This window comes from Balaenoptera musculus, chromosome 2, assembly GCF_009873245.2.
Source record: "Balaenoptera musculus isolate JJ_BM4_2016_0621 chromosome 2, mBalMus1.pri.v3, whole genome shotgun sequence".
Classification (NCBI taxonomy): domain Eukaryota; kingdom Metazoa; phylum Chordata; class Mammalia; order Artiodactyla; family Balaenopteridae; genus Balaenoptera; species Balaenoptera musculus.
Genome location: NC_045786.1, coordinates 128,316,738 through 128,333,941, shown reverse-complemented (window position 1 = coordinate 128,333,941; position 17,204 = coordinate 128,316,738). Strand labels below are relative to the sequence as shown.

The following is a 17,204-nucleotide window of genomic DNA, read 5'->3' as shown; positions in this document are numbered from 1 at the left end:
TAAGCTCCCTGACATCAGTCTTGGCAGTGATGTTTTAGATTTGATACCAAAAGCAAAAATAAACAAGTGGGACTACATCAAACTAAGAAGCTTCTGTACAGAAAAGGAAACCATAAACAAAATGAAAAGGCAACCTACCAAATGGGAGAAAACATTTGCAAACTATATATCTGACAAGAGGTTAATATCCAAAATATATAAAGAACTCATACAACTCAATAGCAACCCCCCCAAAACAAAACAAACAAAAACCCTCCAAAAGACAAAACCCCAATTTGATTAAAAAATGGGCAGAGGAGCTGAATAGACAGCTTCCAGTGTAGACATATGTAAGGCCAACAGGTGTATGAAAAGGTGCTCAATTGTCACTAATCATTAGGGAAATGCAAGTCAAAACCATAACGAGATATCACCTCACACCTGTTAGAACGGCATCATCAAAAAGACAGTTAACAAGCATTGGTAAGGGTCTGGAGAAAGGGGAACCCTTGTGTCCTACTGGTGAGACTGTAAATTGGTGCAGCCACTATGGAAAATAGTATGGAGGTTCCTCAAAAAATTAAAAATAGAACTATCATATGATCCAGCAATCCCACTGTGGGTATTTATCCGAAGGAAACAAAATCTCTATCTTATACATCAAAAGATATATGCACCCCCATGTTCATAGCAGCATTACTGACAATAGCCAAGACATGCAAACAACCTGTGCATCCACTGACAGGTGAGTAGATAAAGAAGTTTAGGCACACCCACACATGGTGGAATATTACTCAGCAATAAAAAAGAAGAAAATCTTGCCATTTGTGAAAACATGGATGGACCCTGAAAGCATTATGCTAAGTGAAAAAAGTCAGACAGAGAAAGACAAATACTATATAATTTCATTTATATGTAGAATCTAAACAAAAGACTAATTCATACATACAGAGAACAAATTGGTGGTTGCCAGAGTAGGGGGATGGGGGGTGAAATGAGAGGAAGGTGGTCAAAAGATACAAACTTCCAGTTATAAGATAAATAAGGTCCAGAGATATAATGTGATATATGGTGACTATAGTTAACAATACTGTACTATATATCTGAAAGTTGCTAAGAGAATAAATCCTAAAAGTTCTCATCACAAGAAAAAAATCTGTAACTATGCGTGGTGATAGATGTTAACAAAACTGACTGTGGTGATCATTTCCCAATATTTACATATATCAAATCATTATGTTGTACACCTAAACCTAATATAATGTTATATGCCAATTATATTTCTATTAAAAAAAAGAATCCATAAAATAAATAAAAATCACCAGAGGACACACCAACGGTTCTATTAAACTAGAAGTTGACATTGTCACCTGGCTACCTTGGGCTGCTCATTGCAACAGTCAAAGAAAGAGGGTCACTGGTCAGAGTGACTGACTTTGTTGAAGAGGAATTGGGTTCCTATGGCACAATGAGGGTAAGGAGTAGTATGTCTCAAAGGCAGATCTTTTGGGGTACCTCTTAGAACTCCTGTGGTCTCTGATACATTTTATAATTAATTGTTTCACTCTGATAAATGATAAATTTTACAGGGTTCTTTTGCTCAGGAGGAGCTCATTGTAAACATAGGGCCAGAAGTCTGAAAGAAAACAAGGCTATATGTTTCTTAAGATTAGTGGTGTTTATTTTTGTTTATGTCTTAATTCTTTTGTATGTTTAAAGGGTAAAAACAAGGATAGATACAGAGATATTTGAAGTTATGAGAATACATCAATCAGCAAAAGTTATCTGAAATTTAAGTCTCACAAATAAGCAGAAAATATTATTTCTGGCAGACTATATATGGCGTTAATTCTTTGCACCGTATTAAGAACAATTTCAATAAGTTGAAATTTATGGTACAAGGCAAGGAATGGGAGCTACTAGCCACGTAACTTCGGCAAATTACTTAACATCTCTGAAACTCTTTCCCAATCTGTAAAATGAGGGCACGTGCTAGTTAGGTAAGACGCTTTGTAAGTGGGAGTTCAGAGAAAAGTCAGTTTTCTTCTCCTAACCCAGGGTTTCTCAACTTCAGCAATACTGACATTTCAGGCCAGGTAATTCTTTATTGTGGGGAGCTGTCCTTTGTATTGTAAAACATGTCGCAGCGTGCCTGATCTCTACCCATATCTACCCTCTATCATCTGGAGAGATGCCAGTAACACCTCTCTCCCAGACTTGAGGTTGAAAATGACCACACACTGCCAACTGCCTCCTGAGAGGCAAAATCGCCGCAGCTGAGAATCATTGTCCTAACCTCCGTGTTCATCCAAAAAGGATCTGAGCGAGAAATAAAACGTAGTCTCGGAGTAGAATGCAGGGGTCCCACCTCACAGAGGCGGGATGTGCGACTCAGAAAACTGGGGATGAGGAGCTTCGAGCCTCCAGCGAGTAGCCGAAGTCCTAATCAATGAATGAACTGACTACGAAGGGAAGGTGCAACGAGGGGCAAACGAAGAGGGCAAGAAGCCGAGACTCTGGTCTCTGAGAACCAAAGATGCACACACTGGTCACCACTTACAGTGCTTCGCTGACTCCGAGGCAAAATTATGTCCAGTTAAACTGAGACGCTGAGGCCGTGGGGGAAGCCTTAGGGAGCGAGGAGCAGGTGCCGCGCGGGGCCGAGATTCCTTGCCGGCATTCGTTGCCGGCACGCCTACCTGGTGGAGTCCCCGCGACGTCTCCGCCGCCGCCTCACGTGCTGACGCCGGCCGCAGGCCCCGCCCCCGCCCGACCCCCAGGCTCTCGACCCCGCCTCCTCCCGCCGTCGCCTCCTCCGCCTGCGAGCGGTCCTGCGTAAGCGGGCAGGGGCGGGCTGGCGGTGTCGGTGCTGCCACGTCTTGGCGGCGGCTCGCGGAGCGGCGGCCTTGCGGGAGACTGTAGCGCCGGAGGTGGAGGAGGTGGGGCTGCCGCTGAAGCCGGATGTGGATCTAGTGCTGTGTACCCGGGTGGGTGAGAATCCGACGGGCTTGGAGAGGACCGCCGACTGCAGGTTTCTACGGGTGAGGGGGGCCGGGGGTCGGGGAGAGAGAGCGGGGCCCGGCCGGATGCCCTGGGTGCCGGCTTGGGCCTGCCCTTCAGGTATCAAACAGGTGTGACTGCTACCCCCGAGCGAGGCGAGCTAGGCCCGGTCCGGGGCGGGGGGAGGTTCCGTTCGGGGAGCCGGGCATTTATCTTCGCCAGCTGGGTGCGTATGAGGGCGTAGAGGGCAGTTTGGAGCAAGTTGAGCGGACACACGCGTGGAGCAGAGGTTAGGGGTGATGGCCAGTGGTCCAGCCGTGCAGGAGGTGGCCCTAGCAGGCAGGAACAGAGACTGGGGTCGAAACTAATTCTTCGTTCGTCAGGCTTTAGCGTGGGGGATTGAGACAGTTGTTCACAGTCTCTGCCGCCATTGGTTTTGAAATGGGCACGAACGCCTCTGGCCCTGTTTTCCACCTTTCCTTTCCGAGTAGCACCCCACGGCGGTCAGGAGCCACTTGAGGACATGATTCTGCTCCGAAGATCACCTGTACTGACTAAATCGGGGTTTTCACCGCAGGAAAGACGGACATCCTTGGTCTCTTCCGGGGGCTTCTACCCCTAGAAACACTGAGTACTGTGATTTCTCTTATAGGAGCTGTTTATGTAAATCAAACTCTTTAAATTTCATAAAAAATTGAAGGGCGACTATAGTTTTGTTAGGATATACACTCGTGAATAAATCCTAGAATGGATCTCAAGAAATCATTTAGGTCAGTTTCATTAGGCAGGATTCACTGACATTTTTTAGAATAGGGGAGACACCTCCCTGTCTGGCACGATGATGTAAATATTGGCTTCTATTGAGTATGGTACTGTAGAGCTCAAGACGGGAGAACAACATCGGAGGATTTAGTCCCAATTCACTCATTGGCTGTGTTACCTTGGGGTCAAGAACTGAAAGCTCCACGTGCTCCAGCTTGCTCATGGGTAGACTGGGAATAATGCCTAAATCACAGGGATCAAATAAACTATCAGGAAATTTTAAAATTCTCAACTGAAGTGTAATTGCATAATTTAATAAATATAGCTAGGCCTATTAAAATCATCACCGAATGAAGTGTTCTTTAGATTCACAATTCAGTCAGATTACTATTGAAATAGTTATAAAATGTATGTAGACGAACCCCAAAGTCTCAAACAGCACACGGGCCCCCCTCCTGCTTTAACCATGTACTGAAGTCATACAGTACTGCCCCGAAAGCTCTTGAGATATATAAAGGCCATTTAGATTTGACCTTAGATTATGTTTAAAATTTTTATATCCACTTTTGAAATCTTCATTCCCAGTATCTTATTACTTGTTGCTCTCAGTTGCTTGATTCTAGCAGCAGCTAGAATGTGTATTCTAGCTGAATACATGTGTATTCTAGTGTATTCTAGTGCACTATAGATGCTGAGAAACCTGTTGAAACTGTGTCCAAAGAATGGTCAACCGACTGAAAGCCTAATGTGATCTTAGTAAAAATGAATTTGGTGTATGGTTTTTGTGATATCACTTGTAGCAGTTTGGTAATCTTTTTTTCTTCTAGATTTTCTGAAATGTGATCTCCAGATAAGTCTTATACCATTCGTTATTCATTCACTAGGCATATTTATTGGGCTAAGTTTAGGCATATATGGGCCTTTAAATGCTTGTTAACTTAGTAGTTAAACAGAAAAGGTACTTGAGAAATACTTAAGAAGGGTTAGGGTTTACTTTTTAAAATTAATCTAAAATCTTCAAAATAAGACCCCAATGAGGGAATTCCCTGGCGGTCCAGTGGTTAAGACTCGGCACTTTCACTGCTGTAGGCCCAGGTTCGATCCCTGGTTGGGGAACTAAGATCCCACAAGCAGCATGGCCAAAAAACCCCAAAAAAACAAAACCAAAAGAAACAAAACAAAATAAGACCCCAATGATAATGGTGAAATTCAGCTTCAAACAACTGTGCAGTTCTGTTTACTGAAATTTCCTATATTGTGGTACCTGGGGGCACTTTAAGATGCTGAAAATTATTTCTTTTGTAAACCAAATAAATTTACCTGTTTTGCTCTTTTATAAATGCTTTTGAAATTTAGTATCAAATCACATCTTACTTTAACTTGCCCAGCATATTAATTGGGCACCAGCAGAATTTACTATATGGGGACAGAATAAGATAAAAGAAGGTAACCTTAAGTATGGCTCTGTTTTGTAAAATAGCTCATATAAACATTTTGATATTAATTTTTTTAAAGATTTTTTTGATGTGGACCATTTTTAAAGTATTGAATTTGTTACAGTATTGCTTCTGTTCTGTGTTCTGGTTTTTTGGCCACGAGGCATGTGGGATCTTAGCTCCCTGACCAGGGATAAAACCTGCACCCCCTGCGATGGGAGGCAAAGTCTTAACCGCTGGACTGCCAGGGAAGTCCCTTGATATTAATTTTTGATTGCTATAAGAATATGGATTCTTATTTCTATCCAGAATGCATTAAGTACTTTAACTAGCCTGAAATTCTTACTTTCCAAATATAAGTGCTGCTTTGACTAAATTTTAAACTCTTGCACAATAAAGTAGAGAATTCACCTTCACTAGTGCCTCTTCAGTACTACAGAGTATAGAGTCTGGAGTCATGCAGGAATGGTTGCATAATTTGTGGCAACTCGTGAAAAATGAAAATGCAGGGCTCTTTGTTTAAAAATTATTAAGAATTTCGACAGTGGCAGCAGAGAATTAAGTGCGGGGCCCTGTGTCCTTGAAGCTGGCCCTGCTACCTGGTTGTGAATCCTCACTGTTCCTTATTTGCTCTGTTATCTTGAGCTAGTTACTGTGCCTGCTTTCTGGTCTGATACATCTTTCATTGTATTTTCATTTGTATATAAAGTACTCAATAAATATTAGCCAGTATCATTTATTTTTATCATTCATGGAATAAGACCATCGATTAAAGAAAAGCACAGGACAATATTAGTATTTACTGTTTAAAATTCTTTAAAGGCTTCGTAATCCTAATTCTTCTCCTGTGTACCTCTCCCCTCTCTCTCAGAAATTGTTAACCCTATTTTGCAAGTTTTCTAGGCACATTTCATTGTAAACTCAGGCAACTTTATAGGAAGAAGAACTCTGGTTAACTTTAAATTATCTTAATGTCCACCCACATTTCCTTTTGAGCTTTCTTTAAACTTCATGCTTACAACTGTATGTTAAATAGCATGAACATCAAAATGTTTAAATGGTATGTTGTCTTGAAGGACTTAAATATGTAATACTTTCTGACTTCTGCACTTAATGTACACATTTTACTTTATTGATAAATATTTAGCCTGTTTATCTGTATACCTGAAAAACAATGTTGTTATCCATCTTTCAGATTACACCCAAAAAGTACACCCAAAAGCCTCAGGGGTCCAGTTATCAGGGACAAATACTAAAGTGCATGCACTAAAGTTAATCTACAAAAAAATCTGTTTCTAGTGGACCATAAGCTTGTTAAATTTTATGAATGATTGTTTTAATCATCACAATTTCCTTTCCTTACTATTCTTAGATCCAGGCATAGTTTTTACAGCATAACATGATCTGAGTCCTTTTTGAGGGAAAGAAAACAAACCTCTCAGTATTCTACATAGTAACTATTATTTTTAAAGTTCTTTCTTTCCTTTCCAAGAATGCTAACTTTCAGTTTAACATAAACATAATAACATTTTTGTAGCTCCTGTACCCAGCACAGTGCCTGACTCATGAATTAATTTAAAGGTGAACAAAGTTAACGAGAACGTATAAAAATAAATTTTAAATTAGTTGCTAACTGAAGTATCAATGTATCTTGTTGAACACTTGCCCTGTGCCAGGCACTGTTAGGTACTTGTATACAGTAATTCATTTCTTCCAACAATTTCATCTCCATTTTACAAATGAGGAAACATTCTCAGTTTAACTTCCTTAGCCATCATCACACAGTTGACGTTTGAACACCAGGTCTGACTCCAGAGCTCATGCTCTTTCCATGTCTAGATTTCAATTTCAGCTTTGCTAATTCTGTGACCTTGGGCAAGTTACTTAACTTGTCTACACCTGCATTTCCTCATCTGTTGAAATGCAGATAATAATCATCCCTACCCTGTAGGATTGTTATAGTAAGTGAATTAGTAATGTGTAAAGTTCTTTAAACAATGCTGGCACGTAAGTGCTGAACAAATGTTAACTTCTATTATTACATCACAGTACCTTCCCAAAGCCTCTGCTATACTGCAGCAGAGTATATATATATTATATATATATTACCTATATATAATAGTTACATAGGGTTATACAGTTTAGTCGACCTTTAAGGAAAAGTTAAGAATAGTTGCCCTTAAGCATATTGTGACTTATGAAATAGGGAACATCTGGGAGTTGGGTTTTGGAGGAAAGTGTTCTGTTATTAAGTGGACTTTAATTTTTCTGGTATTGCTTTCTTGTTTTATGGTAGTATGTTATGGATGTATATCTTTAAATTCTTTGTTTTAAAGAAGTAGAGGCAGGTATCAAATAGAATACAGTTGACCCTTAACAACATGGGTTTGAACTGCAAGGATCCACTTATATACGGATTTTTTTCAATAGTAAATATTATACTACACATTCCAAGGTTGGTTAAATCCACGGATATAGAACTGCAGATACAGAGGGCCTACTATAAGTTATACATGATTTTTCGACTGCACATTTTTGTGTGGAGGATTGGCACCCTAAACCCACGTTGTTCAAGGGTCAACTGTGGTTTCTTTAGCTGGGCATGGGCTTACAAATCAAAGTTCAGGGTTGCCTTACAATCTCCTAATAATTGTTAGGAAGACTTTCCTCCAGCAGCTCTGTTCCACAGACGTGTGCCCCACCAGCCTTTTTTTTTTTTTTTGGCTGCGTTGGGTCTTCCATTGCTGCGCGCAGGCTATCTCTAGTTGCGGCGAGCGGGGGCTACTCTTCGTTGTGGTGTGCAGGCTTCTCATTGCAGTGGCTTCCCTTGTTGCGGAGCACGGGCTCCAGGCGCGCGGGCTTCAGTAGGTTTGGCTTGCGTGCTTTAGAGCGCAGGCTCAGTAATTGTGGCGCATGGGCTTAGTTGCTCCGCGGCATGTGGAATCTTCCCGGACCAGGGCTTGAACCTGTGTCCCCTGCATTGGCAGGCAGATTCTTAACCACTGCGCCACCAGGGAAGCACCGCCGCCCCCCACCCCCCCACCTCCCACCCCAGCCATTTTTATGCTTAATATGTTTTTCATTCTATCATTATCTTATTTAGTCTCAGTTTTATTAGACCACACCTAATAAGAACCTGACCATTTCTGAATGTTCAAAAGAGAGGAAAATACCATAATTGATCATTTTTCAATAGCATGAAAAACACTGGCTATTTTTTCTTTTAACATCTTTATTGGAGTATAATTGCTTTACAATGGTGTGTTAGTTTCTGCTTTATAACAAAGTGAATCAGTTATACATATACATATGTTCCCATATCTCTTCCCTCTTGCATCTCCCTCCCTCCCACCCCTCTAGGTGGTCACAAAGCACCGAGCTGATCTCCCTGTGCTATGCACCTGCTTCCCACTAGCTATTTTACATTTGGTAGTGTATATATGTCCATGCCACTCTCGCACTTTGTCGCAGCTTACCCTTCCCCCTCCCCATATCCTCAAGTCCATTCTCTAGTAGGTCTGCGTCTTTATTCCTGTCTTGCCCCTAGGTTCTTCATGACCTTTTTTTTTGTTTTTTAGATTCCATATATATGTGTTAGCATACAGTATTTGTTTTTCTCTTTCTGACTTACTTCACTCTGTATGACAGACTGTAGGTCCATCCACCTCACTACAAATAACTCAATTTTGTTTCTTTTTATGGCTGAGTAATATTCCATTGTATATATGTGCCACATCTTCTTCATCCATTCATCTGTTGATGGACACTTCGTTTGCTTCCATGTCCTGGCTATTGTAAATAGAGCTGCAGTGAACATTGTGGTACATGACTCTTTCTGAATTATGGTTTTCTCAGGGTATATGCCCAGTAGTGGGATTGCTGGGTCGTATGGTAGTTCTCTTTTTAGTCTTTTAAGGAACCTCCATACTGTTCTCCATAGTGGCTGTATCAATTTACATTCCCACCAACAGTGCAAGAGGGTTCCCTTTTCTCCACACCCTCTCCAGCATTTATTGTTTCTAGATTCTTTGATGATGGCCATTCTGACCGGTGTGAGATGGTATCTCATTGTAGTTTTGATTTGCATTTCTCTAATGATTAATGATGTTGAGCATTCTTTCATGTGTCTGTTGGCAATCTGTATATCTTCTTTGGAGAAGTGTCTAGGGCTTCTGCCCATTTTTGGATTGGGTTGTTTTTTTGATATTGAGTTGCATGAGCTGCTTGTAAATTTTGGAGATTAATCCTTTGTTGCTTCATTTGCAAATATTTTCTCCCATTCTGAGGGTTGTCTTTTCGTCTTGTTTCTGGTTTCCTTTGCTGTGCAAAAGGTTTTAAGTTTCATTAGGTCCCATTTGTTTATTTTTGTTTTTATTTCCGTTTCTCTAGGAGGTGGGTCAAAAAGGATCTTGGTATGATTTATGTCATAGAGTGTTCTGCCTATGTTTTCCTCTAAGAGTTTGATAGCATCTGGCCTTACATTTAGGTCTTTAATCCATTTTGAGTTTATTTTTGTGTATGGTGTTAGGGAGTGTTCTAATTTCATTCTTTTACATGTAGCTGTCCAGTTTTCCCAGCACCACTTATTGAAGAGGCTGTCTTTTCTCCATTGTATATTCTTGCCTCCTTTATCAAAGATAAGGTGACCATATGTGCGTGGGTTTATCTCTGGGCTTTCTATCCTGTTCCATTGATCTATATTTCTGTTTTTGTGACACTGGCTATTCTTAAGCTGCTTAGATGCAGCTGAGAAACTTACAGATTTTTAGGAAGACTGCTGTGAAAACAAAATCCAGTAGATAGTCTTGGTGTGAATCTATCATAGCTGAGACCAAATATTCCAGTGAACGCAGAGAATTTTCTGTTCATGGTTCATAATTTTTAAAAAAGTTACATGCCCAGTAAGTCTTCTTTAGTGTCAGCTAAAACTGATGAGTTACTCCTTAGCCCAATAATAAAATCCAATAATGTAAAAAAAAAAAGTGCGAGCTCCTGAAAAGTCAGCTATTCACAGTGCTACACTAGTAGCACTGACCCAGAGGAAAAAAATGCTTTAAAAGTCCTTTTAGAAAATGGAGTTTTCAAGTGTAAAACTTCTAAATTTAGTCACTTGTTTACTGTCTGATAGAATCTGTGAGTTTTCTATAGAGCTGTAGCTGTGGCATTTGATGTTAGAGTCAGGATAGGCTAAAATAAAATATCTTGCATACCTGTTAAAGAATTTTTCTAATTGCATTAATTTTTATTAAGAAGTTGACATTCTTGACAATCAACAATTTTCTATTAAACAAAATGCCTTAACGTTTAAAATTTTATTTTAGACCTTACTGCAAAGATGAAACCTGATGAAACACCTATGTTTGACCCAAGTCTACTCAAAGAAGTGGATTGGAGTCAGAATACAGCTACATTTTCTCCAGCCATTTCCCCAACACATCCTGGAGAAGGTTTGGTTTTGAGGCCTCTTTGTACTGCTGATTTAAATAGAGGTATGGACTCAGTTTACAAATTCTGGTTAGACTTATAGTTAGCATTCTGTGTTCTCCACAAACATGACGACGATGCCTATAATTTTTAAAACTACTATTGGACTTTTATTTTTTGTGCTTAAATTTTAAAGTGACTGAGAACTCAATTCCAATGTGTATAGACCAGATGTTACTGTATTACAGTACTGTATTACAGTATTTCAAATGACTTAAGTACAACAGTGTTCCTTCCTAATTAAGCAGCCAAAAAGGGGAAATTATCTTGTATAATGACACATAAGGAAGAATCTTCTCTAAGAAGCTGGATGGGGAATGAGGATAAAGATAATTTGCCTTGGATAAGGTGCAAAAGGTTTTGTCTACACGTGTTCCTTTTTTTAACATGTAAATTCTCCAAAATGATTTCCTTAAATTTCAGTAATCAAAAATCAACTTTTTACAGTTTTCTTCTTGGTAGGAAATCTTAAGAAACTATTATATTTTGGTCAAATTAATTATTGGGTGTATAGAAGTTAAGATTCTCAACATTCTATGCTATTCACATTAATTTAACGTAACATTAATGAAATTAATCAGGAATCTTTAAAAACTGTAGTCTCAACAATGTTATTTATATTTTATTTTACAAATAGTATCATATTTGGTCATAATGAGAATCTTGCATTTTTAAGTAAAACCAAAGCACATATTTGGGAAAATTTGGCATCCCTTGCGTTGAATGTAATGCAAATTACATTGAAAACTGTACATGCTGGTTCTGTAAATATTGAGTATTAAGGTCAGCACTATTCCAAAAATCTTATGCAGGCAAAAACATTGGTAAAACCTATTACTATTTGTTTTATGTAGTGATAATAGAAAGAATAATGGGTTTCAGTTTAATCTTTTAAAATAGTTTATTACATAAAGTTTTGAAAAAATAATTGCCCACCAGCTAGACATATTACTTCTTTTGATATATATTTCATTTGCTGTTCTCATGACTTGAAATCTGTTTTTCAACACTAGGTTTTTTTAAGCTACTAGGTCAGCTGACAGAGACTGGAGTTGTCAACCCGGAACAATTTATGAGTAAGTCCTACAGTCTCTTTTTCCTGAAGGAAAAGAAATAAAGGGAAACAAGATTTTATTTTTGTTTAGAGCTCTGTTCAGTGTCTACTTGTGGTTTTGTTCAAATAGCTAGAAATTATTCAAATAACAAATTAGCTATTTTCTTATTTAAATGTTTAATGTGGCTGAACTGTTTTAGAATGCAAATGTAGCAACTACCAAGTTTTAAAAATACCTGGCTACTTTTAGATAATTACTGGAGCATAGAACCTGGGTGGCAGCCTTAGAGATTGTTTTTTATTGTAGTGTTTACCTTTCATGTGGTTAGGTCATTTCACAGAAATTTCATCACCCAATCAAAAATGTAAGAAAATACGTTCTAAATTTATTTTTTGGTTCATTTATATTGAATTTTAAGGTTGGCAGGTATCTTTTAGTTCATCCCTCCCCCTTTTTAATACATATGAGAGGATGGAAATTAAAAGAGAGGTCAAATGACTTACCCAAGATCACAGGTAAGAAAAGAACTACAACCTTCCTGACTCCATCCAATGCTCTTCACAGTGTCTTCCTATTTTCTTCATTTCCTTCAATAGGTAATTTTATTTTGTACTCTATATGACCTTCCTGAGATGAAGATTATTATTTCCTGATTCTCATTGTTTCTTTTCCTTCATTGAATTTATTTCTTCCCACTCCAGACCCATTACTAGAACAAGACTGTGGAAATAAACAGTATGTTGAGACTGTTAGGCTCAGTTTTTATTCCTGAATTCTTCTTTGCAGGCATATCAGATTAGATGAGAAATCATGTTATTTCATCAATATAAGTACTAAAAGTCAATTTGAGGGGAAGATATTTATTCCACTTTTGCTCCTGTTTGCTATGTGGCTTTGGGAAAATCTGGGAAATGAAGACTTATTTTTTTATCTACTTCACAAGGTGCTTTCAAAGCAAACAAAAATGATGATTCTATTTCTAAAACAGGTCATGTAATCATGGAACACTTGAGAGCACAAAGGGAAAATTGAAAACTACTTTGTCAAATTATTTTAAAATCAAAAGACTAAAAATTAAAGAATGGAGACACAAACATTCTCTTGTTAAAATTTGCAAAGAGTTTTGTTCTGTGTGAATATCTGTTAAGTGAAAAGGTTAAAGGAATCAATTTAAAGTTAACTAGTAATGAAGATATGAAAGTTTTCATTCACTAGTCACAGAAATGGCAACTTGTACAATTTATTTGTATTTTAAGTGCTGTTCATCTAAAATAGCTATATTAGTCTTACTTTATTTTGCTAGAAGATTTTTTAAATGTATGGACTATGTTCCAGTTGATACTGACTGCTGATATTTCAACTACTTGGTCATTTTTAATAATTGATATTTTCTTTAAAATTACTGTGGTAAAATAGCTATAAATATTCAATAATATTTATTGAAGTAAGCTAATTCTAGTATTTTTCTGGCACCTAATAAAGTTTAATGTCTACCACATAACACTATTTTCCAATTTCCACAGAATCTTTTGAGCACATGAAGAAATCTGGGGATTATTATGTTACAGTTGTGGAAGATGTAACTTTAGGACAGATAGTTGCTACAGCGACTCTGATAATAGAACATAAATTCATCCATTCCTGTGCTAAGGTATGTGTTCATATTAATGCTTATGAGTAAAATGGATATGTGTTTTCTAGCAAAATCGACTTTGACTTTCCATTAGACAAGTCTGTTTTCCCACTGCTTTTTATTGTAAAATGAGAGAGCTAAATATTGGCTAGAATAGAAGTTTTGCTTCTTAGAAATCACTTAGTAACAGTCAATTTCCCATTGTCTTCTAAGAGTTATGAGGAAGAAAATGTGTTAATATGAATTGTTTGCTAAAAATTGTTCTGTAAGGTGTTAGAATTGGTATAGACATAGAGAAATCAAGTCAGCATCGTGGAATTTGGCAGTAATGTTTGGAATCTCTAATGCTAATTTTTTTTCAAAAACAATACTTTGAATATACTACATTAACACAAATTCCCATCAGTTTCCCAGTGGTAAAGGGTTCAGAATAATATATTCTGTTCTAATTGTGACACTTCTAATGCCTGTAGAGTTCCTTCACTCCTCATGACTCACATGAAATAGTAAAGAAAACAAAATCTAGGTAATCCAATGAGAATATGATAGAAAACACTTGGAATTATTCTGTGAAGTATGAATTTTGGTGTGGTTTCTGTACTAGAAATTAATAAACTGTATTTGGATGTCTGAAATAAATTGCAATTAAGCAAGGAGTAGGATGATGGATGTAGTACGTTCATGACAAGATTACATTTTGGTGATGTGGATTCTGAGACTTGCTTTAAAATAATGGGGTGGGAAGGTTTAAGATACAGACAAAGCAAAATTAGGCCACAAATTGATTCACTGTATTATCGCCTCTATAACAGTAAGTTAAAAAATTTTGCATTTTGCAAAGTTAACGTTTACAAAACATTTATTTATCAATTAATTCTTACCGTCACTTGTTGATTTAACTAAAACAAAACTACATGCTTAGTCCTTTAAACACTGTAAATATTTTCAGAGAGGAAGAGTAGAAGACGTTGTTGTTAGTGATGAATGCAGAGGAAAGCAGCTTGGCAAATTGTAAGTAGGCAGAAACAAGGTAACCCCGGATAAATTAGATACTCTTTGTGTTTCAGTTTACAGTTTCTTGCAAGATACTTTTTAAAAAATGTTTTCCTGTTTGAAGTTTTTTAAGCATCATTAATTATGAACTCATTCTCACTCCATAGCTTACACTGAATTTAATGAAGAAATAAGGTATTTTTATATAATTTTTACCATAAAGTTTGGAAATTGGAAGTGTACTGTTAAAACAGCAACACCTTAGTTATTAACTTTTAATAGTAGTACTCTTATTGTAGTAGGAAACAGAAACTTTTGGTGAGCCAGGTAATTTGTCCATTTCTCTGTCATATTTAAAAACAAAGGAAATGTTCTCAGTTACGGAAGTTTTAGAACCATGTACTGAAACAGCCTTCACAGTGTAATCCTCTATACATTTATCTAAATCTTTTAAAGTAAGTTTCATAGGTTTATTGCCTATTTATAAAATAGAACTTGCTTTTTAATATTATCCCTTCTGAGTTTTAAGGAATTCACTCAGTAAATATTAAGCACCTGCTATATGCCAGATGCTATTCAAGGTATTTGGTGTACATCAGCGAACGATAGAGACCCATTTCTAGTACTTCTAGTCCATGTAACTTAGTCATGCCTTTTATAATTGTGTAACTTCAATCAAGAGGTTTTGTCTTCAGAATAAGATTTTTCAATCTATACAACATGAGAAAACCCTTCAGGTAAATTTTTGTAGATCTTTCCCAGTTTTTATAAAGACGTATACATTTTTGCTTTGTTTACACTTCATATTAATTAGACCAATCCAGAGTTAACCTAATACATTCTTTCACAAATATTTAAGTAACTTTAAAAATGATAAAGAACAAAGCAATTATTTACCCATTTTATGTTGGCTATTCCTAAATAGTTTGAATAGATCTAGAGAAAAAGATTAATTTTGGCCATATTTTTTAAAAGGTTTCTAGTCTTTGGTGTTAATATTAATTTTAAACCTATTTTTAAAGAGGGTTTAGGGTGAGTTCAGGGTTTAGGGTAATATTTGTTCTATTTATTAATGGGCTGGAGATTACTAAAGTATATTTGAAACAAAATCAAATGCTTTGGGTGATTTAAATGTTTAACCACTTATAATTTGAATATTTAAATGAGTATAGTGGGAAAGGCCATGATCTAATAAACCTATTTGTAATACAAACTTGAAGTTTTATGTGATATTCACTCACATTGTTACTAAAATCCATTTTTATTAACAAATGCTCTATGCCTTGCCTACCTTTTTTTTCTTTAATTTCAGGTTATTATCAACCCTTACTTTGCTAAGCAAGAAGCTGAACTGTTATAAGATTACCCTTGAATGTCTACCACAAAACGCTGGTTTCTATAAAAAGTTTGGATATACAGTATCTGAAGAAAACTACATGTGTCAGAGGTTTCTAAAGTAAAACCTTTTAAGAAAGACATCTGTCAAAGGAGCTGATGCAACAAGGCTACTCTCTTCCTAGAGTTAAAATATTTTGTTGCTGCAACCCAGTGACCTCCATAAATACTGGATAGAAAAAAACACTGTAATACAAGTATAATGACATTTAGAAGATTACTTTGGGCTGGTGAGACATGCTGAGTTTAGATTACAGATGAAATTATTAAGGGGATGATTTTTAACCAAAGGAGTATATTTTTAACTTGAATCTTTTCTTGCATTGTATTTTTCTAAAGTTTGGCTTTATTTCTTAGTAGTCAGTATAGGTAGTACGAAGTTATATGTCTGCTATCTGTACTGCTCATTAAAAAAAAAAAAGCATACCGTGAATAAGGCTGTTTCTTATCACATTCATAAAATTAATATTTTTTTTCAAAGAAATGTATCTAAATACCACTTAGGGGTGTATCATTTCACATATATTACGTGAAATTGGATGTTAGATATATTATAACTAAATGTAGTTCAGTCCAACATTTGCTGATCCTAATACTATACTGGCAAACAACCTGGTGAGCCTTTAAAATAAGGAGAAATGAAAATTAACTTCTTATAAAATGTGACAATTTAAATGTACATCTAAAAGTTGATATAATTCTAATGTAGCTGAAGTACCACCTGTCTTACATGTGAAATATAATAATTATTCATTTGTTTAAAATATCTAAGAGAAATATAAGGTACTTTTTAACAGTGAATTAGTAAATCCTGGCATATTACGTATTTCTAAGCTGATTTCTCATTTTTCCAGGGGTGCCTCTCTTCTGAGTAACATTTTTATGAAAATGGATTACAAAATTGAGTGGAGTATTTTAAAATGTATCATACTGCATTTATTACATTCTTAAAATGTTGATGGAGGCTTTTCTATTTAATGTGATTATAATGGTACTATTATTCTGGTCACTATCCTATTTTGATTTTATTTATTTTAATTTTTTTTAAGTTGAAATAAGAATTAGATACTTCACTACTGGTTCGAATCTTTTACGTTTCATGTTACATTAAACCTGTTCATATGAATAGTCTTTTGTTAGAATCCGAATGTTTTCTGTGCTTTTCTTGAGTTGTCTATTGAATTATTAGGTCAAGTCATGGTTCATAAAATCTTAGTTTTGTGTACCCTTTGTAAAAAGGAGCTTAGAAAGTAAAGACCACCTGTTTCTCATCCCTTTGATTCACACCTACCTCAACTAGATTTCAGATTTCCCTCCATGCAGTAAAGCTAAAGTTGGCTTTCTAAAACAATAGAAATTCTTCACCAACAGAGGGTGTACTACTCACCTGCTGATGACATAGGCAGATGAATTGATCTGTCCCTAGTGAAAGCAACAAAGCTAAGTTTTGCTTTTTTAGGAGTCCTG

At 36.6% G+C, this 17,204-nt stretch overlaps 1 protein-coding gene across 3 annotated transcripts; it reads left to right on the top strand.

The window, feature by feature from the left end:
* The first annotated feature begins 2,779 nt into the window (after positions 1-2,779).
* Positions 2,780-16,879, top strand: GNPNAT1 (glucosamine-phosphate N-acetyltransferase 1). 3 transcript variants are annotated; one of them, XM_036844498.1, is made up of 6 exons: positions 2,780-2,966; positions 10,499-10,666; positions 11,675-11,737; positions 13,240-13,367; positions 14,299-14,360; positions 15,655-16,879. In XM_036844498.1, exons 2-6 carry the CDS (start codon positions 10,513-10,515, stop codon positions 15,800-15,802), a joined length of 555 nt encoding a protein of 184 aa, XP_036700393.1. In that variant the 5' UTR covers positions 2,780-2,966; positions 10,499-10,512; the 3' UTR covers positions 15,803-16,879. The 3 variants fall into 3 exon arrangements, with proteins under 3 accessions (XP_036700393.1, XP_036700392.1, XP_036700391.1); XM_036844497.1 differs by having other exon boundaries at positions 2,782-3,010; XM_036844496.1 differs by having other exon boundaries at positions 2,783-3,020.
* The last annotated feature ends 325 nt before the right edge of the window (positions 16,880-17,204 follow it).